General features: G+C 43.5%; 1 protein-coding gene and 1 long non-coding RNA gene across 7 annotated transcripts; one reads left to right on the forward strand and one right to left on the reverse strand.

Moving 5' to 3' along the window:
* Positions 1-3,080: 3,080 nt before the first annotated feature.
* On the reverse strand, positions 3,081-22,488 carry LOC127378724 (sentrin-specific protease 7). 2 transcript variants are annotated; one of them, XM_051427938.1, is made up of 22 exons: positions 22,211-22,488; positions 20,944-21,058; positions 20,701-20,783; positions 20,465-20,605; positions 19,285-19,373; positions 19,080-19,207; positions 18,528-18,861; positions 16,836-16,918; positions 13,457-13,585; positions 12,381-12,414; positions 11,846-12,049; positions 7,705-7,928; positions 7,400-7,467; positions 7,168-7,284; positions 6,661-6,783; positions 6,341-6,433; positions 5,502-5,578; positions 4,906-4,964; positions 4,780-4,823; positions 4,607-4,675; positions 4,052-4,202; positions 3,081-3,501 (listed from the first exon to the last, which is right to left on the reverse strand). In XM_051427938.1, the coding sequence occupies exons 2-22, from the start codon at positions 21,055-21,057 to the stop codon at positions 3,370-3,372; spliced, it is 2,496 nt and encodes an 831-aa protein (XP_051283898.1). In that variant the 5' UTR covers position 21,058; positions 22,211-22,488; the 3' UTR covers positions 3,081-3,369. The 2 variants fall into 2 exon arrangements, with proteins under 2 accessions (XP_051283898.1, XP_051283897.1); XM_051427937.1 differs by having other exon boundaries at positions 20,465-20,620.
* Positions 16,411-16,820, forward strand: LOC127378725 (uncharacterized). 5 transcript variants are annotated; one of them, XR_007888149.1, is made up of 4 exons: positions 16,424-16,518; positions 16,558-16,633; positions 16,673-16,729; positions 16,768-16,814. It is a non-coding gene; the product is annotated as an uncharacterized LOC127378725 (long non-coding RNA). The 5 variants fall into 5 exon arrangements; XR_007888150.1 differs by having other exon boundaries at positions 16,411-16,480; positions 16,577-16,633; positions 16,673-16,817; XR_007888148.1 differs by having other exon boundaries at positions 16,692-16,820.
* Positions 22,489-22,582: the final 94 nt, after the last annotated feature.

Raw genomic sequence — 22,582 nt, forward strand, 5'->3', positions numbered from 1 at the left:
TCTCAGGTGAGCAGATGGGACTTTACTGCTGGGGGAGATTTTTTTCTCTTTGCTCTAATCCTATTTGTTAAGCTGCTGGAGTGGATGACTGTCAGAGCGGCGGTGCACCGGTGCAGCAGGTCAGCGTTGCTTAAAGGAAATCAAACAAACAGGCTGATTGTGTCGACACTCAGGACCCGAGTTTATACGACAGTTCAGCCTCAAAAAGTTAAACTGTGAGAAAGTTTAGGTAGGATAGAAGTGTTTCTACAAAGGTTAACTTCCCATGAGTCAACAGTGTAAGTGATGCTTTTAACTTCCAATAAATGGTAAAACTGATGAATCTACAAATCATCTTTCATGTTTTAAAATCTTTAAAGTGAAAAGCAGAATAATTAATTAGCAGTAAACATATTCAGCCTTTATAATCAGTAAGTAAAGCTGTAATAAACAGTTAATAACACTCTATAATGTAGTTGTATACTCTATAATATCTATACAACTGTATCTATTACAAAGCAGCTGTATAATAATAAAATAAGTCTTCATACAATAAGTTATAACAGTTATTGTTGCCCACGTATGTCCTGCTTCCGACTACATTACAGACTGATTAAATGGTAAATCGGTTGCTGTAAATAATAATAATAATAAAGTACCACTAAAGGACAAATTCTGCTCAACAGTGTGAAATACTCACATTTGTTTGTTTAAAACCTGCACATTTTTAACAAAAGTTTGGTTTATTTCCTGGAGGATTGTTGGTTCTTTGAGGAAACAACCAAATTCGAAATAAAGAAATAATCTTTTGATTTGTACTGTGCATAAAAATAATGACAAAGTAGTAACCGTAGTGATTCCCAAAAACCTGGACCCAGCCAGAATTGAGCCAGAATCCAGTAGGGGCGGCGGTCAGATCATCAGCCAGGTGGTCGTTGTGGCGCGCTGATCGCCGTGGATTACCTGAACGTGGTCAGAGGTCACATAAAGCGCTAAAAGGACAAAGGTGAAACTCTGCTGCACTCTTTCCTTTAACCTTGTTTCAGGTCAGTTTATATATTATATATTATATAATAATCCAAGCTCATATGGACATTTTACAAAAACGGTTCAGGAACGTGACGATATGTTTGTTATTGAACCATTAACCATTCATTTTAATACCATAAAAACGTATTAATAATATATCTGGAAAACAAAAATTAGCTTGGAAAGACAGAAACGATATTTTAAAAGATCAAAATGTAGTTTGTATTTGTATGGCAAATAACTCGCTGTTATTAGAGAAAACTTTAATGCGTCAAGTTATGATTGTTCAATTAACAGTTACATATGACAAAATGTCTTCAGTATTAATGTAATTATTAATAATAAAAGAATAATAAAAGTCATATTTAGTAATTTTATAAAGCATTTTTGACTGAATTTTCCCCAAATTAAGCATAAAAATTTTATAAAAATATTTTTTCTGTAGTTTCGGGACAGGTAATGAAACTAATAAATATTAAAATATTATTATTATATATGTTGTCTAACAGTCCTCATTGAATGCTAATGGATTTGTTTTGCGCATTATAGAGTCCCAGCAGACAGACGATACATCAGTAACTGAAGCGCCTCCCTCAGTCCGGCTCCTATAATTAGACTCGTCCTCGTCCAGACTGTGACCCCCCGCTGCAGCAGGCCGTCAACAATAGCAGACATCTTTTATTGGATGATGGGATTAACAGCAGCGAGAGGAGCGAGGGGAGCGAGGGGAGGTTATTATCCCGCCATCGTCTCAGAGAGTTCCTTTATCAACGCTGTGATTATTATATTATATTACTGGACCTGCTGACAGTCCTTCTGGTTCTTGGTCCGAGCTGGTTTCATCCTGGAGCCGGACTCCAGCTGAGAGCCAGGATCAGTTTTCCATCTTGAGGTCTCCTGAGTCCTCAAGATGGAGGTCCTAAATCTGTCTAATCTGAACCTCCCATCGTTCAGATTATCCAAATCTTCGACCGCCGGGGGAAAACACGACCTCACTACCATCCACTGTAGCACCACACCAGGCCAGACCAGGGCCCAGACTGGGACCAGACCGGGGTCCAGACTGGTATATATGACATTCTATGTAACTCTTGTAAATGAATGAAAAGTTTGTCCCGATATAAAATGTGTTTGTTTTTCTGTGGACTTTATTAATGCTGATCAATAATAAGCAGCATATAAACCTTAATAAACACTAAACCGTATATAATGTGGTCTTAATGTGGTTCCACCGACATTTATTAACAGGTTTGAAATTCATGTCATTATTCCTGATTACAGCTGTATAGCATCAGGATCAATATCAGTTATAATTGATTACTGATTGTGCGTTCTGTTTTAATCAGTGTTGTTTGCTTGTTGTTCTCGTCAGCCTTGTAGCCCTCCACTCTTATCCAATTAATGAGCTGTAAGCTGATTGGTCCTCAGCAGGGGGGCGCTCCACTAAACCACAAAAGACAAACACACACACACACACACACACACACACACACACACACACACACACACACACACACACACACACACACACACACACACACACCACAGAAGAAGAGTAGTGAATGATAAGAAAGGAGGGAAGGAGGTAAATGGAAGATATATACATAGATACAGCAACATGTTAACGTGGCAGTGGCGGCGCCCTCTAGAGGTCGTATGAATTATGAATCGAGTCACTGAGAGCAAACTTATTCACACATTGAAATATCGGATATTTCAGATCTACGTCTTTTAACGACCTCACCATCTCGTTATGTCTTCTGTCGATTTCTCTCCATGCGGCAGGAACGTTAACGTCTCTATGTGTCGCTCTTAATGTCCTCGTTGTTTGTTGTTTGTTCACATTAAGAGTCATCTGGCAAAAACGGTCTACTGTGGAACTCTGGGAATGTAGGACGTTATCGTAGTCAATATTTATTGGAGGAGGTTTTAATGCAAATTGACATCTCGTTTAAAGTCAGTTTGGGTTTCAAAATAAGAGCCAAATAAGGTTACTTTATAAAAGAGAAAGCAGCAGAAGTTTTGTGAGTTTTGTATGTTTGCAGTTTATAAATAAGCACAAAAACACCAAATAACTAAACAATTGAACATTTATTGTCAGATCTTTTTATAGCGACAATCAGAGTCCAGAAATCTTTATAAATCAGTTCAGGTTTCAAAATAAGAGCCAAAAATGAAAATAAATAAAACGGGAAGAAATAAACAGGATTGATAAGAAGTAATTTACATTCACAAATAAAAAAACAATTAAATATTTTTGTAAGAAATTTTATTCTATTAAGATTTAAAGTAAAAACCAGGTAGAAACAGTATAAATTATTTATTGCACTGTGAGTTAACGGCTCGGCGGGTTTGGTCCTTTCAGCTCTCGTCGCTCTGACTCCGGTGCATCCTCATTATCAGACTCCGGATCTCCTCGCGTTTCTGTCGCACCAGTTGCCGCGGAAACCAGTTGTCCAAACCCAACGGGAGGTTGAAGTGCACCACCGGGTTCTGAGGAGCCAATCAGAGAGCTCGATTCAGAGAGGAGGACGTTGGAATTTGGCACCAAACGACCACAAGGTGGCATTTTCGTTGCAAAATCATGAAATACACTAAAATTATTGTTTGAACCGAATGTTGTCCGATCTTTGCGTCCGTTTCTTGTCACCCACAGTGTTAGTATAAATATACAGCAATCACCAATATTCAAACACAGCAAACGTTAGAAAGCGAAGATAGCCGGAGCGCATTGTGCATATGTGAGTCGGAAAACAATGACTTTAAAAATATAGATGTTAATTATAAAATGGCTGCTGTGAAAAAGGTCTTGTTGTAATATCAATAATTTGACCAGAGTCGCAACAATTAATCAATCAACAAATAATCTATTATTTTGATTGTATTGTTAATTGATTAATCCTAAAAATAAACTTAAGCTTAATTGCTCATAAAAACAATCACCGTTTGCAGCAGGAAATCTGTGTATTTGTATTGTTGTATTGTTATTCTGCAGCAGTCGGAGGCTGTAGTGTTTGGATGATGTTATGATGTGGTTGCATACCTGCAGAAAGCTCTCGGCGTACTGCAGCAGGTAGAGACCACAGTCGCTGCTGTTGTCCTGCTGAGGAACCCGGCAGTTGGAGCTCATCATGTTGTCTGGCGTGAACCGACGAGGCGTCGCCCTCCGGACCTCCCACTCCACCTGCAGGTAGCTAAACACAGCGAAGGCATCAGAAGAACTTCACTTTGAATTTACGTATCAGCAGCGTTTGTAATCTGAAAGTGTCCATGAAGTCAGATTAATGTGTTTATCTCCTCTGTCTTTATACGTCTCCTGTCCCCCAGTATCTGTCCAACAGGGACAGGAAGTCCTGTTTCAGGTATTTTCTAGTGTTCTTAATGGTATTTCAGAGTTTCCTAAGGATCAATAAAAGTAGTTGATGATTCATCCTGCGCTCGGGGGCGTATACTAGAGTGTATAGTGTGAAGTGTTTCTGAGGGCCGATGTGTTACAGACATCTATGGCCTCACTGATTACTGTACAACAGCATCATTCAGATTTCTTCTCTAAGAGAAACCCGTCTTTATAAGCGACCGCTACAGAACTGACACTCACTCTCTGAGGAGTCTGCAGACGTTCTCGTGGTACGACAGCTTCAGCGAGTCCATGACGAGTATACACGGCCTGGAAAAAACAAAGATATTAAGCAACCTGACCTGAGACACATCGGATCAAAATAAAACCAAAGTTTTGAGTTTGCAGGATCAGTTTCTTTGCTGACAACTCACCTCTTTAACACTCTGTCCCTGTAGCAGCCACGCTGGACGCACTCCTACAGAGACACATGTTCATGTTATATAGAAAACAACTTGTCCAAAGACCCATTTTAGAGTAGAGAGTCTGTCTGCATTTACCGGTTGCTGCTGTGATCTCAGACTGAGGGATGGTTTTCCTGCAGCTCGCTCTGATCCACCTGAGAACAAAACAATCTCTGCTTTAACCTCCTTTAACCAAACTAAACTGCTCCTATAGTAAGGTGTGCTTAAAAGCAACGAAGAGGCTCATTGAGGGAGCTTTTACACAGACACGATGTATTCAGAGGAAAGCACCGATCTGAAGGGAAAATAAGTTGAAAAAGAAAAATCAGACTGTTGGAGCATTCAATGGATTCTCTACGAGATGTCATTTCCATTCAGTTTTTCCTTTCTTTGTAAGCTTATTTACAGACAATAAGGATAAAAAGTCACACAATTCACACCAAATGTTGGAGCTTAGTGTCTTCAGAGAGGGAGATATTTATGTCTGGAACATGTAATCCTTTAATTTTTTGGTGTGAATTGATGTGTAATTCCCACATGCTGCCAGCGCCACAAATACCCAAAAACGTCTCCCTGAAGGATGTTAAACAACACGTCTGGTGACGATTACAGAGGCTCTGTAGCATTACGGAGGCTGCCAGAGACACTTTATTCTATGGAGGTAAATCAGAAAACAAACAGCAGCAGTTCACCTGTTGGGCTCTGAAAGTCCTCGTACTGGTCCTTCTCTAGACCCGGGAAACAGACCACCACCAGGTACCAGTGAGCTCTATGAACACAGAAAATACAAATACACATTAATGGTGTCATTAGTGCTGTTTCAGTTACATCTGGCTGATTTTTACTATGAAAGCCCTCCAGAAAAAGGGGGATGGAAGGCTTTTAATGTGAAACATCTGCAGGAAGTGTTCAGTATATTAACAGCGATTGAAAAAAAAAAAAGTATAATTAGTTCGCTAATGCCGAGTTCAGACTACATGACTTTAGACGATTTTGTACTCGTCGACAGCAGCTACAACGGACACGGAGCCAGCTGAGGAGACCCAATGTAAAGTTACTACAGAATACACTTTATGGATTCTATTGATCAGAATATTGATAGATTGTAAATTTCATCACAGGAAAAGCTGCAACTTCAATGATCAACCAATAATCCAGGAGGAAGTGATGAAGGTATTTCTGAGTGAAGCTCTGCTGATTTGGGTAAAACAATAAAAGAGCAGAGAGAAGCAGCTCTGCAAAAGTCATTGAGAAGAGTCAGAAATGGTTGGGCAGAGGTGACTCCAGTCAGTCGGTCTGTTACCCAGTTGGCAGGTACACACAGTGATGAGGTGCTTGAATTAAAGTAGAATTACGGTTTTTATTCAAACGTCTCAACAGAGGTCAAAACTCCAAACTGGCGTCTTTAAATCTGGGACTCAGAGTGGAACCCTGGAGTCAGGAGTTTTTTTTTATTAATGGGCGGTCAGAGAGGGTAAAGGCTCACTTCCACCTCCAGCTTTTACACAACTACACACAAACGCTCTCTTACTCTTGATTAACAGGCACAAACAGGAAGTCTTTGGTGAAAATGTCGACATGGCGAGTCCACGTCTTTACTCGCTGGTGCCTTGTGTGGCGGTCGCTGAAAAAACAAAGAAAGAAGACATTTAATTATTGGAAACATTGGGATTCATATAATTGTTTTGTTATCAACCTCTTCTGAGCTAGAATGATCTAGAAACTCAATGACAGGAAATGATGTGCATTACGGTCACTTGCAGCTATATTTATTAGGAGTTCAAGCCCTGAATGTTTTATAACAATCAATGAGTCAATAACATCACAGCTTTGTCTGAGTTGTGTTCTTACGGGACAGACGGGGCATCGTTCTCTCCGGCGGCTCTTCGTCTGCTCAGCTGTTTGTAGAAGAAACTGCTGAAGACGTGACTGCGCTCAGCCACGGGGCCACCGACTCCCTCCAGAAGGAGGTACCTGCAGGAGGAGGAGACGAGTCAGGATACAGACTGGCCCTATAAATATATTTCATGGACAAGACACTTTGAGTTTCAAATAAATTCTGAAAACTGACTTCATACCCAGAAATGATCAAGTGGTCAGATAATAATAAAAGAACGTCGTCTGCATGAAGTAAAGTTAGGTTTTCCAGACGTGTGGGGCTGCAGCGCCCCCTAAAATCTGGCATGATAACCACCATTAGTGCATTAAAATGTTAAAACTCATGTTTTTATGGGATCATATTTCTTTCAGGACGCCCCAACCCTGGTCTGGGGATCCCAAAAACCCCATTCTGGAGTTTAGCAAGTGAAAATGTATTTTTGCACAAATCATTTAATTATTCTCGTCTGACAGACTGACTTGAGGTAGAAGTCGATGATGACGTCATTGAGGAACTCGCCGCCGCCCAGACAAGCCAGGTCCTCCTTCGTCACCGTGATCCGGCCTTTGCAGGGCGCCGCCGGATACTGGATCAACCTGAAGGCCACATACGGAGGGCTCAGTCAGAGGACTTCTAGTGAACTCTTTTATTGTTTTATCTGCTGGTTGTTTACAGTCATCCTGGTTCTGGTTCTGGTTGTGTTGGTTTTACCTGGTGGGAAGCTGCTGCAGACCGGAGGACATCTTGTTTCTCTGGTTGTTTCTCAGCGGACTCGATTTCTACTGAAACAGATTAACAACTGTTTATTTTTGTACATTTTCATGGAGGGGGTTTTACTCCTCCTCTAGGAGTCACCTCATCAGCTCTGAGCCGCCGGCGCCATCAGCTAACGGGCTCATAAAAAGGACGAATGAGGAGGAGGCAACAAAAAGGACACATCGGTGTAGCAAAGGAAGCAAAGGAGGGAAGGAGGCACAGAATGAAGGAAGGAAAGGAGGGAGGATGAGGAGTCTCACCGTGGAGTGTCCCAGCAATCCGAGGAGGTGCTGGTCCAGAGGAGGAGGACAGCTGTGGAGGAGCAGCAGCCCGTCGGTCCACTCCAGAGGGGAGGTGGGTCTGCTGGAGGAGGAGGAGCAGCCCCTCCTGTACTCTTCCATGTCCAGGATGGAGGCCAGAAGGGCGGCCTGGAGCTCCTGCAGCTGCCCCTTCAACACCAGCAGGAGGAAGGAGCATGATGGACCTAAAGAACCAGGAGAACAAAGAAGACGTTAGAGACTGGACCAGTTTTACCAGTTTGTATTAAACATATCAGTCCAGTTCACCTAGTCTCTGGCCATATACTGTGTTAGGACAATTTCAAGGGTCCATGACTGACAGGGGCCCCAAAAAATAGGTAAAAACTAAAATAAAATTATTAAACCATCATCATTCAGTATATATATTTTAAAGATAATAATAAAATGAATGATCTCTTTGTTTTTACTTGTTTTTGGCAGTAAAAGTTAAACATCCATATTGACCGACCACCCCCCAGTCTCTGCATGAAATGGTTTGGTCCTGCCTTAGTGCACTTATCAGTGACGGTGTTTAGTTGCAGTCAGTAGATGAGCCAGAACTACAGTGATCACAGTGTTTACTAGTAAATCAACATCTGGTTTTCAAAAAAGGAAAGAGAGAAAAGAGAGAGAGGAAAGACAAAGGAAAGGATGTAACCCAGTGTTTCACCAAGAAAGGAGCCTATAGTCTGTGAGTGGTATTAACCTGTTGGCTTAATGTCCATAGGGAAATAAGATACAGCTACAGACTAGTGTCAGCCTACATTTAATCACCATTAATCAGTTCAGGGAAACGTTTAGCAACATATTCATATTAAATCATTGTCCCTGTCCCTTTTAGCAGACTTAACAACAGATGAGTCAGCAGCACCCAGTCCCCCCATCACTGTACCCCTCCCAGTCCCCCCATCACTGTACCCCTCCCTGTCCCCCCATCACTGTACCCCTCCCAGTCCCCCATCACTGACCCCCCATCCGTACCCTCCCTGTCCCCATCACGTACCCCTCCTGTCCCCAACGTTCCCCTCTGTCCCCCATCACACCCCCCCGTCTCCCCACACTGACCTCCCAGTCCCCCATCACGTACCCCGTCCCCCCATCCGTACCCCTGTCCCCCACACGTACCCAGTCCCCCCACACTGTACCCCCCCAGTCCCCCATCACTGTACCCCTCCCTGTCCCCCCCATCACTGTACCCCTCCCTGTCCCCCCATCACTGTACCCCTCCCTGTCCCCCCATCACTGTACCCCTCCCAGTCCCCCCATCACTGTACCCCTCCCTGTCCCCCCATCACTGTACCCCTCCCTGTCCCCCCATCACTGTACCCCTCCCTGTCCCCCCATCACTGTACCCCTCCCAGTCCCTCCATCACTGTACCCCTCCCTGTCCCCCCATCACTGTACCCTCCCTGTCCCCCCATCACCCCCCCCCCCCCCCCCCCCTCCCCCCCCCCCCCCATCACTGTACCCCTCCCTGTCCCAGTGAAGAAGCTGAGCAACGTTGTGTTCAATGACAGGCCAGTTAGCATCATTGCAGGGAGTCTGTGGGGATTTCTCTCTTGCTCTTTTTACCATTACAAAAAAGAAAATGAAATATTTATTAATGACAGAAATTCCAACACATTAATAACAATTATTTTCTTCCATAATGATCATTATGAAATCAAATAAAAAAACAACAACCTACTGTCTGTACTGGATGCTGGACAGTTGGAAACAGTGAGTATGCATTTTATGGTTGCTTTTAATCTTGCATCAGATAGTGAACTGCACACTGTATGCAGACTTGCATGCATGTACAACTCACCAGCAGTAAATATTGTTCTAGTACTCGTATTGAACTACAAGAAGCAAGACAGTTGCAAGCCTTTTTTGATGGGACAGTTAGGTCCTAGAGATGTGGTGACAACAGCTGCGCGGGGGCCCAATTAGATTTTTTTGTCATGGGGCCCAAAATTCCTGGTGGCGCCCCTGCGTACACTGGTCCAGTCTCTGGCCGTATACTGGTCCAATCTCTGGCCATACACTGGTCCAGTTCACCCAGTCTGGCCGTACACTGGTCCAGTTCACCCAGTCTGGCCGTACACTGGTCCAGTCTCTGGCTGACAGAAACATGGTGAGTATTCGTTCAGGACTTTGGCAGCGATCAGTGTTTTCCCCGTTCGAACACACACTGCGCTCCAGCTGTCCTGTGATTGGTGGCTGGCTGAAGAGAAGCCTCCTGATTGGCTGTTTGGTTCCTGCCCAGTGCTGCACAGGTTGTCAAAAGTTAATTTTCCATGAAGCCTCGGAGCTCCAGTGAAGCTTTCATTGAGAAAATCCTGCAGCAGAGATTGTCTGTGAGACAGAGGGCTCTCTACAGGCTGGAGTTCAATGACGCTCTTATTTCACTCCGTTGTGGTCTCAGACGACTTTTACAGTTCAAGGAAACAGCGTCAGAGTGAGAGCTCGCTGTGTTTCTACTGCTCTCTGGGTGGAAACTGTGATGATGGAAACTACATCAAGTTTTTCTAACTGTGCCAACATAATACTGTTTATACCTCAGTGTGTGCAGGACAACAGCTTGCTCTTAATGTGTGTGTTCATGACTGTAGGGGTGATTTCTCTGTATAATCAGTGTGTGTGAGCAGAGAGTGAACTGGTTGTAGTGGAGCTTTGTTCCTCTGCTGCCTGTGGACTGATCTCTATGTGTCTCTATGTAGGATGAGGGTCAAAGGTTGTGACCTTTATGCTCCCGAGTACCAACAGTGGGCAACACAGAGTCCACAACACAGAGACCAACACAGAGTCCACAACACAGAGTCCAACACAGAGTCCAACACAGAGTCCAACACAGAGTCCACAACACAGAGTCCACAACACAGAGTCCACAACACAGAGTCCAACACAGAGTCCAACACAGAGTCCAACACAGAGTCCAACACAGAGTCCACAACACAGAGTCCAACACAGAGTCCACAACACAGAGTCCACAACACAGAGTCCACAACACAGAGACCAACACAGAGTCCACAACACAGAGTCCAACACAGAGTCCACAACACAGAGTCCAACACAGAGTCCAACACAGAGTCCAACACAGAGTCCACAACACAGAGTCCACAACACAGAGTCCAACACAGAGTCCACAACACAGAGTCCAACAACACAGAGTCCACAACACAGAGTCCAACACAGAGTCCACAACACAGAGTCCACAACACAGAGTCCACAACACAGAGTCCAACACAGAGTCCACAACACAGAGTCCACAACACAGAGTCCACAACACAGAGTCCAACACAGAGTCCAACACAGAGTCCACAACACAGAGTCCACAACACAGAGTCCACAACACAGAGTCCACAACACAGAGTCCAACACAGAGTCCAAACACAGAGTCCACCACAAGAGTCCACAACACAGAGTCCAACACAGCCCAACACAGAGTCCACAACACAGAGTCCACAACACAGAGTCCAACACAGAGTCCAACACAGAGTCCAACACAGAGTCCAACACAGAGTCCAACACACCAACACAGAGTCCACAACACAGAGTCCAACACAGAGTCCACAACACAGAGTCCACAACACAGAGTCCACAACACAGAGTCCAACACAGAGTCCACACAATCCACAACACAGAGTCCACAACACAGAGTCCACAACACAGAGTCCACAACACAGAGTCCACAACACAGAGTCCACCACAGAGTCCAACACAGAGTCCAACACAGAGTCCACAACACAGAGTCCAACACAGAGTCCAAAGTCAAAGCTAACATTAATGCTAAGCTAGTGGAACATATTGTCTGATTGTGCTGTTAGCAGGATAACGTTAGCTTGTTTGCTAACTAGCTAGCTAGGGGCATCCAGCTAGCTAACTGTAAGCTAAGCTAAGGTTGTCCGGCTGGCTGTATCTTGGTGTTGCATTGTGGGTCTGGTGTTGGTTGCTTCGTGGTGTTGGCTGATGGCTGATTTGTAAACGGCGAGCTAGTTATTAGCATGGAGCTAACGGTCCAAATATAATATAGGAACATTGCAGATAGTAACGTTATTCTAAATATGATTGTCAGTTATTTTACAGCGTTCAGTCTAGTGTTAGTAAGTAATCTGATTACCTGAAGTGCTGCTGGAGGTCTGGATGGCGGACAGCTCCATCTGCAGCAGGTTGGCCTGAGCGTCACTCACCCACAGGAAGAGCAGCGAGGGGGCGGGACCTTTCCAACCAGCCAACAGAGCCCCGTCCTGAGCCACGCCCCCGTCCCAAACACCGTAACCACGAACCTGAGACGCCACCACGGTGACCTCCCCCTCCTCCGCTCCTAACAGACAGACAGTTTACGTATTGGACTCGATGTGATCTAGATTAGATCCAATTTAATGAAACAACTTCAAAATAATTAATGTGAAATATTTTAAGAAAAAGTTATTTTACAAAAAAAAACACTGAAATAAGCTTTTAAAGTTTGTCATAATATTTTAAGAATTGAACTGATATTCAGAGAAAAACTATATTACAAGAACAAAGTCATAAAACTCAAACTTTATCAAAGATCTAATGTAAAAAACTGAGTTATTAAACTGATGTGTAATGAAATGATTTTGTGAAATCCAGAAGAATCGAGATTAAAAACAGAAGAAATATTTTGTTACCTTTCAGAGGAATCGTGATTCCATTCTCAGTGATCTAGACAGACAAAAGAGAAAGATGGAAACAGCAGCAGAAGGATGCCAGATCATTTATTAATACGTTTCATAATATAATAATAATATTAACTTGTTCCTTGTGAAATACGTTTTAAATCTTCCCTATGGGCCGAGTGGATAATTTTAACGCTCAGGAACGATTCCTTAAGTGATGAAAAGCATAAAAACAAAGATGAACGTCTTCCTGTTTGTAGTCAGATTCTCTGCGTGTGGTTGGCTGACATGCTGACCCACTAACCTCCTACTCTCCTGACCTCCCGTGTTTTTACGGCGCTCTAATTGAACCCGATCATTCCCAAACGTCGTCTTAATTGCTCATTAAAGTCTGAAATGTTAACGGTTTACGGGTCTTCCCCCCCCCCTGGACACCACAACAAACCGAGCTGTTGCACCGAATACTTGACTCGCTGCCCACTTCGCCACCTCCACTGTTGCCGCGATGACAGTTTGGTGTTTTAAATGCCAAAATGAATTCAGAGCCGCACTGTTGCTCATTTTTCTGTTTGTATTTTTCTATAATACACACACACACACACACACACGCACACACACACCCGCGCACACACACGCGCGCACACACATATATTCGATTGGCCTGTAATTAGTTTCTGTTGCTGTGCTGTTTTAATAATTCACATGTGTTTTCCAAAGTGCTCGCAGTACACCAATTATTTCTGTGTGTGTGTGTGTGTGTGTGTGTGTGTGTGTGTGTGTGTGTGTGTGTGTGTGTGTGTTGGAACAGGACATGGAAAAAGAGAAACTAGCAGAAAGTGTTGAAGTTAAACGTCCAACATCAGCCACTTGACAGCAAACACACCAGTGGGAGTGTTTACACTGAGGAAGCACTTGTTATTCTCTCCGATATCCTTGTTACATTATAGTTATTCATTATATTTCAGTCATTTTATGAGAAGGTATATTCTCAAACACACCATAGTGAGTCTCAACTGGATCTTAGAAGCTGCTGGATGTTGTGAACCTGCATCAGGAGAGTAAATGTGCTCAGATTCAGCCGTACTCACCATCATCTCCCCCTTGGCGTCGGCGTGCGTCAGGCCAGCATGAAGCGAGACGAACTCCAGCTGCATGAACGAAGGTGGCGGCGCCTTGTAGTCGTCTGTTTCACCTTTAGAAGAACGAGCCTGTTCACCCTGTCAGACAACACACAGGTACACAGATAACACATTGAATCATATATATAGAAATATAAAAGTATTTTAAATTGACTCTGAAATAAAGTCATATTTTTAAAAAAAGGCGTAAAATCTAATGTTTTATATCTTGTTCACACTCACTGATATCTTGTTCACATTCACCGATATCTCGTTCACATTCACCGATATCTTGTTCACATTCACCGATATCTTGTTCACATTCACCGATATCTCGTTCACATTCACCGATATCTCGTTCACATTCACTGATATCTTGTTCACATTCACTCATTCTTGCCCCGCTGGTAGAGGGGAGATTTGGCAGACCCTGGAGAAACCACGTGGTGGCGCTGGGGAAAGTAAAGCGTCTCCTCTGCGATGTTCACAGCGAACATCTGTTCCGCATTAGTTGAGATTTCTGGCTTTCATCGGGACAAAAAGAGAAAAATGTTCTAAATAAGCTAAAGAAATGTCGGATATCAAACAGCCAACGGGGTAAACAAAAATAAAACAAATCTGGTCAATAAAAACCCCATCTGACACAATAACTAGTAAAAAGAAGAAGATTCTTGAAAGCGGATTGTTTGAGGACTGTCTTTGGTCAACAAGCAGATATGTGGGTCACATTAAGCTTTAATAAAGAAACACTTCCCCTGTGAAGGGACAAAAAGATCTTTTTATTAAGACTTGCAGCTGGTTTGTAGATCGGCGTCAGTAAACACACCAACAAACACTCAGCAGTCCGTTCAGGTCCAATCTGGATCTGCTTTAGAGGCTCTGACGATTGTTTACAGGCCTGCAAACCCACAAACAAACTACATGACTCACTTCAACCTCAAACATGCAACAGAGACCAAAACTGGGTCAGTCCTCTGGGCCCCACCGGGCTGGACTGGGAACACACCAGAGGGACCAGTTTCACATAAGATGGGAATCACCAGAAACCTTATTACGATCAGAAATTACCAAGATAATTATTGCGTTAATAAATTATTATCTCAACCACACAAGATGACCGTTACCCCGGCGTCCTGTGCACCAGCGGCCACGGGTTCAAATCTGGCCTGCGGCCCTTTGCTGCATGTTACCCCCCCTTCTTCCCTCTTCCCTTTCAATCTTCAGCTGTCCTCTCCAATAAAGGCAAAAAGCCCCCAAAATATGGGGTCGATACAGGCCTCCATAGGGCGACCAAAATTTTTAAGAGTGCGACTAATAATTTTTCTAGATCGCACTGGTGCACCTGACGCTGCCCGGGTGAAATCACAACACAATTTATTTCGCAAGCGCATCATCTCTCTGTGTTCTCCTGTGAGCGAACTCACACACTCATGGTAGGATCATATCGTGTTCTAAACCAATAAGAGACAGAGCTCGGGTGGGTCTTTGCCTCTGATTGGCTGTGGTCCTGTTCACCGTGCTAAGTTGCGTGTGTTTAAAAATTGCGCGCGACCTGAGCGCCAGAATAGCTGACGACCTGAAACGGAAAAATAAAATAAACACGACAAAACGAGGGAAAATGAAGAGAGGCAGAAATATTTAAAGTTTTTTCATTAAGAAAACCAAGCCTACAACCAGCCCTACTTCTATAGTCCCATCCATCCCCACTACTGAGAGTCCATCCCGTCAAGACACGGAGCCCTTGGTCCCTGGTGAGATACCAAGCCCCGGTCCTTCGGCGACAGCATCCGACTCGGAACCAGAGGAGACAACCGACTTTAAAAAAACATAACATGTCTAAAAAACACAGGATATGCTGTGACAAGTGTGTGTAGAGAAAGTGATCCCTCTCCCAGCTGCAATTCAGCAGCAGGTAGTAGTAATCATTATTATTATCATTAATAATTATTTTACTTGAAATGTTTGAGTTTAAATGTTCAATTTCAGCTCAGTGAAGCAATTTAAGCACAAGCACTTTTATTTGGAAATGTTTTATTTTGCTTAGTGTTTTAATTTGAAATGTTCAATTTCAGCTCAGTGAAGCACTTTAAACACTTTATTTTTCTTTTTATATATAATTGTGCTTCAAATAAAGACAAGAATTTCTCGACACCTTGTTTAAAAATCATTCACATTATATGGAAATTATTGAGAAAAATAAAAAGGTGACCTTATGGCGTTAAAGGCGACGCAATGAAAAATTTGGGTGCACCTACATTTTGTGCTGGTGCACCTAAAAAAAAAATGTAGTTGCACCAGTGCAACCAATGCAAAAAGTTAGTCTGGAGCCCTGGGTTGATATCTTCTTCACATTTATCAACAGTTTGTTATATCCAGTTATTATAATATATATATATATTTACTGATATCTTGTTCTTGTTCACATATATTTGTTTTCTGTGCGTAAAAAATACGATCTTGTTCCCAAAAATGATCTTATTTACATTTATAGATATCTTGTTCCCACATTATGTTGTTTAGTTAAACTCTAGGTCGAGGATTGTCAACGTTTCCTCTGTGAAACAGATGAAATAAAGTTCCAAGAAAGATGCAGCGATTCCACTGAAACGCAGTGAACAGGTGGTTTTAAAAGCACATTAAAGCGATGTGCCAGGAGACTACGCGAGTCCACCAGATGAAGGTTTTGTGGTACAAAGCAGCTTTCTCCACATCGCCTCTGGCACCAGAACAGCTGCAGGTGGACTAAATTAAAGCCTGCTGTCATTGAACATGAGTCACGTAGGGCTGTCGGAGGGATTTCACTGCCCCAGTGTTTCTGTGAGGAAGGACCTGGCTGCTCGAAGTCTAATCTGGGTTTCTGTTTCCCAGATTAGACTCTGTTATTACCACATTCCTTACAGACAATCAGATACTTCAGGATAACTCTGCTCTGTTGAGGTCTGTCTCAGGTGTTAAGGTCTGTCTCAGGTGTTAAGGTCTGTCTCAGGTGTTAAGGTCTGTCTCAGGTGTTAAGGTCTGTCTCAGGTGTTGAGGTCTGTCTCAGGTGTTAGAGGTCTGTCTCAGGTGTTAAGGTCTGTCTCAGGTGTTGAGGTCTGTCTCAGGTGTAGAGGTCTGTCTCAGGTGTAGAGGTCTGTCTCAGGTGTTAAGGTCTGTCTCAGGTGTTAGAGGTCTGTCTCAGGTGTTGAGGTCTGTCTCAGGTGTTGAGGTCTGTCTCAGGTGTTGAGGTCTGTCTCAGGTGTTGAGGTCTGTCTCAGGTGTTAAGGTCTGTCTCAGGTGTAGAGGTCTGTCTCAGGTGTAGAGGTCTGTCTCAGGTGTAGAGGTCTGTCTCAGGTGTGTCTCCTACGTGTACCTGCTCATCCTCCACCCGGCTGCTGCTCTGCAACATCCCTCCATCTCCATCATCCTCCTCTTCCTCTTCACTCGACAGCACAACTGAAAGATCATCAATAAACTCAATCAATATCTGTCAAAATGTCGTTAAACTGTTGTGAACAGCGCCACCAGTGGCCGTTCAGTGAACTGCAGTCAGCTATTGTTGGCTAAAATCAACACCGTTTGTCAGAATACATAAGTTAGTATCATGGATAGCTGGGGAAGCTAACGTTAGCCAACTAACATATCCACCAGAGCCCGTCTACGGAGAGCCTGGCCTCTCCCTATAAGGTCCCATTGTACCAAACACTGGTTGCAGTTCCAGCAGAGGTCCACTGGGGGCGCTCTCCCATCAGTGCAGAATGAATGGGAGCAGATGGAGCTAGACGGCTACGTTTGTCTCTTTCACCTGATTGTGGTTGAGAGATCTCAGATGTGATTGTAGTTTTTAAAGTTCAACATGGGTTATAGGTCGAAAGCTGAATGAACGAGTTCTGATGTCCTTTAGATTTCTTACAGGACGAGTTGTTGTTGCCCATAACGCGCTAGCATTCTGCTAATGAACGCTGATTGGTCAGTGAAGGACTGATTACGACCAGAGATCCTGCTTGATGGCATCGTGGCATCCGAACCAGGACCACAATGTTAAGGCAGATTTTTTTGCCCAAGTTCTTTTTTTGAACACAGAAACTTTTTTGTGTTGCTTGTACTTTTATCTGCCGATCGTTACGTCTGTGTCGTCGAAGCACAAAGAGACTCGAGGCTCGCTGTAAAGCGGTATCTCTGGCCGTACGATGTGTGTGACGTCACTGACATTTTAAAAGACTTTTTAAAGAAAATAAGTGACTCTAAACAATCTAACACCCAGCAATGTGTCATTTCTTTGCGTCCCCTTTCGAATGCAACATTCAAATTACTAGACAAACAATGATATCCTGAGAGAAGAGGATTGTGAGGGTATAGCTCCATAGAGCTCCATTCATTCTGCACTCATCCTGTGAGCGCCCTCACATGGAGCCAGAGGGGAACTGCAACAGTTCAGAACCCGGAAGTTTACTGAGAGTGGAAGTTCTCTCATTATTAGACGTTCTCTGATATCCACTCAGATAGTAGTTTGCTAACGATAATATTAGTTAGCAATCAAGCTAACGTTATCGAGCTAACAGCACAACCAGACAATATGTTCCACTAGCTTAGCATTAATGTTAGCTTTGACTTTGGACTCTGTGTGGTGGACTCTGTGTGGTGGACTCTGTGTGGTGGACTCTGTGTGGTGGACTCTGTGTGGTGGACTCTGTGTGGTGGACTCTGTGTGGTGGACTCTGTGTTGGGGACTCTGTGTTGTGGACTCTGTGTTGTGGACTCTGTGTTGTGGACTCTGTGTTGTGGACTCTGTGTTGTGGACTCTGTGTTGTGGACTCTGTGTTGTGGACTCTGTGTTGTGGACTCTGTGTTGTGGACTCTGTGTTGCCCACTGTTGGCACTCGGGAGCATAAAGGTCACAACCTTTGACCCTCATCCTACATAGAGACACATAGAGATCAGTCCACAGGCAGCAGAGGAACAAAGCTACACTACAACCAGTTCACTGATCAATACACTGATCAATAACTTTAATTTAATCATGTGACTAGATGCTATTGAGTATTGACCTCTGCGTCGTACTCACTGGGTTCTGTCGGAGTCGGTTTGGGGTTCCTCAGTCGGAGCTGCAGGACGGCTGATCTCTTGGACGTCGTCTTCTCTTTGAACTCCCTCCACTTCTGTCTCTCTTTCTCCCTCACATCGTCTCGCAGGTTGCTGCTGGCGGCGAGCCACGCCGTCCTGTCGAGACTCCGCCTCCTGTCGGGCGTGGTCGCCGAGGAGACGCAGGGTCTGCGGGCGCCTCTGGAAGGAGATTTATCTGCAGGGGGTTTGTTTCTGGCTCTGGGCGGAGACACAAAGTCGTCTTCTGACGTCTGATCTGAACCTGAGAGAGAGTCAGCAGCGTTTCCTCCGTCGCTCTGAAGGAATTAAACATGTTGTCATTTAGTTTCTCGCTTTAAACAGAAAAGGATTGTTTAGATCAGATATTTCACATTTCTTTCACTTAAAATCATCTTATCCATAAAACAACATTCACACTTTTTCCTCACACTGACTTTATTATCAGACCTCCGCCCTGTAACAGCAGCTAACCATAGAAAACACCCACTGAGAACTCATGACCTTTGACCTTTACCTTCCCCTCAGCGGCGTCCTCGCCCCTCCTCCACGCTCTCCCAGCATGCTCCTCGCCTCGCAGCGCCGCCAGAGAGTCCGGCGACCGCACAGAGATACTTTTGGCCGGCAGGAACGAACCGTCGCAAACTGAGGAAAAATCAATACAATCGATCAGTGTCGACCATCACCTGATCAATGATTCTGATTGTGTGAACGAAGCTTACCGTCGCTTTTCTTCTTCTGTGGTGGAGACGGAGGCTGTGAGGTCACTTCAGGCTGCAGCAGTCGGTCTGATGCTCTCTTAGGGCGCCATCTGGTGGATGAAACGGGGAACAGAAAGCTCAGTTTAACCGTTTGTGGGTGATTTCAACACAATAACAGATAATAAATAATAATTAAGTGCCACTAAGAGGAGATTTCTCACTTCTTTTCTCCTTAATTTGACTGAATCTAACTTTATTTAGACCCATTTTCTTGCTCATGTATGTTCCACTGTACTTTATTTTGAGTATCTGTCACTTCTTTAATAATAAACAAGCTCTTAATTCATTTCTTAATTCATTTCTTATCTCTCATGCAAAGTTGTTTCCCAGCCAGTGATGGACTGATATCAATATTTAGAATAATAACACATTTTCTATCATTTTCGGTATATTTCATATTCTATTGATCAATAACAATAACAGTGGAGATAAACTGTAGTCAGTGTGTCTGCTGTGGAAGGACGTTAGCGCCCCCTGCTGGGGGAGGTGATAAAGTCAGGTCACTGGATAATATGAGCATGTACATTAGATTGGAATAATGGAAAAAGTTTTCTGTATAATAATATATAAACCGTGTTCTTTCTGATGTCTTTGAGCCTTCACACAGCCATAAGTAGACAGCGCCCCCTGCTGTTTAAATGGGAACAGCAACGATAAGAAGTTTGAGACTTTACTTAACTAGACAGAATAAATAATTTCTAATGTGATTTATATTATCACAGCTATAATGAAATGTTCACCAGGAAGTGTGCGTCTCTCCTGCCTTCGCTTGGACAAACCAGCCATAAATTAAGTTAATGTTTAATGTGCTGAATTTACAAGAAGGTTAAAATGCTGAAGAATCTGTTGCAGGCATTGTTTGTAAAGTTTCTTCTCACTCAACAAACAACAAAGATTGTGAGGTTTTTCAAGGGAGTCTGGTGACATGAAACACATGGATGTGGTCTGAGACCTGTACTCAGAGCTGGATCACCCAGGACCCGTTAATACCGGGTCTTAACCGGGACCCGTTAATACCGGGTCTAAACTGGGATGCGTTAATACCGGGTCTAAACTGGGACGCGTTAATACCGGGTCTAAACCAGGACCCGAGAGCCTCGAGCGGCCGTGAATCAGAACCAGAAACCTTCTGTGAACTCACCCGTTTGAGAAACAGGCCGAGGACGACTGCGCTCTCTCCCCCGGCTGTGGTTGGCGGCTCCAGCCTCCAGCTGCTCTGTGATTGGCTGTGGACGCCCCTCGGTTCGGGCTGTTGAGTCCCAGCAGCGTTTTGACCACGTCCCTGAAGAGAGGCTCGCTTAGAACGGAAGTCAAAGAAATCAGGTTCAGACTCATGTTGTAATGAAGACCGCAGCCTGTAGGGGGCGCCTTACAAACCTCTGTCTGTTTGTTGAGGAGCCAAATGAGCTCCCAGCATGCATCCTGTCGGCGCTGCCTCTGCTGGACTGACCCCCATAGCTCTGTTGAGACAAAACAAGACTCAAAAGTCTCAACAGAGCGGTAATACCACCTTAAAGAAGATAGACCACCTTAAACAAGCTGACACTGTCATGACACTTGAAATGAATTAACAGATAAAACATTCCACCTTTAGAAACGCTAAAAGAAGAGTAATACCACCTTAAGTTCTGGGGCGGCGCTCTGGAGGCGAGACAGGGGCGACTGCATGTGCATGTGGGCCGAGTCAGAACCTGCGGGCTGTTTCTTCTTGGGGATTTTAAACGGAGACGCCATGCTGACGACAAAAAGAACAAACAAAGTCAAACCAAACCTCTAACAAAAAACACACAAAACTACAGCAACTGTCCCATCTGGCTGCTGTCTGAACATCACACCACATAGGGAGGTTTCCATACCAAACTCCATTACAAAAACAGAGGTTTTTACACACAAAATGTACCAACAGCAAAGTCAGAGTTTGATTTTAAATAACAGCAGCTACAGCAGGTGACATTTCAGAGTAATTAAATAATGTTTTATTACACCGTTTAAACACATAAATCTACAGAAGAAGCACATTTAGATAAAATGTTAAAATGGTTGATTTAATTGAATTAAACTGATCATGCTACATTTGTTAAGACTTATCTTTACATAGGAAACGCTTCACTACAAGTAGAGCAGAACTCCATAACAAACATTGAGAATTTAAGAAAGAAAAACAACAAAATAATATAAATCTGTTTTCTGTCCTCAAAATAAAGGTCATTGTTTAAATCAGACATTTTGTAAATGAGGTTCTGAATGGAAAACAGTTTAAGTGATTAGCTCAAGGGCTCAGGAATTTAACCTTATTCGAGCTATTAAACCAACCAGTCACTTAACTGGAAATATATGAAACTACTGGTTTATGTGGAGATCACCAACCAAACTCCATTCAAAAACATGAGGTTTTTCAGTGCACTGTTCTATCTTATAACACATGAGCCTAATATTTCAGAACTATCAGGAGTTTTTATTTAATTCAAGTTGGAGCTGAAATAAACCTGAAACAAACACTTCACGTAAACTAAGTTGAATATTAGTCTTTTTCTCTTCAGTTCACTCACTGCAATATGTCAGCTGGGTGTGAGGAACCATGAATAAAAACAGGTATTTTGGCAGTGTAATTTAAAGTTGTTTTTTTAAGTGTGAGCCGAATTTACTAGAACACTGTACTAATTAATAAAAAGTAATGACTTACATCCTATCGGTTACTGTGCTTTTTATTTGAGCAGTGAAAGTTTAAAGTGCAGTAATTCTTAAGGGACATCGCGCTGAAGGTACGCTGCTAGCAGCTTTAGCTGCACTCAGCTAAAGCACACCGACTTAAATCATGTGTCAGTTCACTGTTTATACAGAATTAGCTCATTGAGCTTTTGCTAATAGCAGATTTAAATATACTAACCTAATGTCAGCCGGCGGAGCCAGCTAGCTGGCTAACAGAGGAGCTAGCCGCCGGTTAGCCGCCGGTTAGCCGCGGAGCTAAGCTAACGTTAGCTGCTGTCTGTCTCCGGGCGGCTCATGTGGGCGCTTCCGGTTGGTAAAAAGTTCAAAAAGAAATTAAAAGCACATTTTTATCCGCTGGTTTCCTCAACAACACAACAACAACAACAACAACAACAACAACAACAACAACAACAGCGACATCATGACAACACCGCTGCTCTTCTTCTTCTACTGTTCGTTTACAGGCGGATACACATCAACGTTGGCGGAGCACACCGCCCCCTAGCGGACAACAGGAAGTACTTTACATTATATATATTATAACAACTTC

The sequence above is a fragment of the Dicentrarchus labrax genome, unplaced genomic scaffold (genome assembly GCF_905237075.1).
Source record: "Dicentrarchus labrax unplaced genomic scaffold, dlabrax2021, whole genome shotgun sequence".
In the NCBI taxonomy this organism is placed as follows: Eukaryota; Metazoa; Chordata; class Actinopteri; family Moronidae; genus Dicentrarchus; species Dicentrarchus labrax.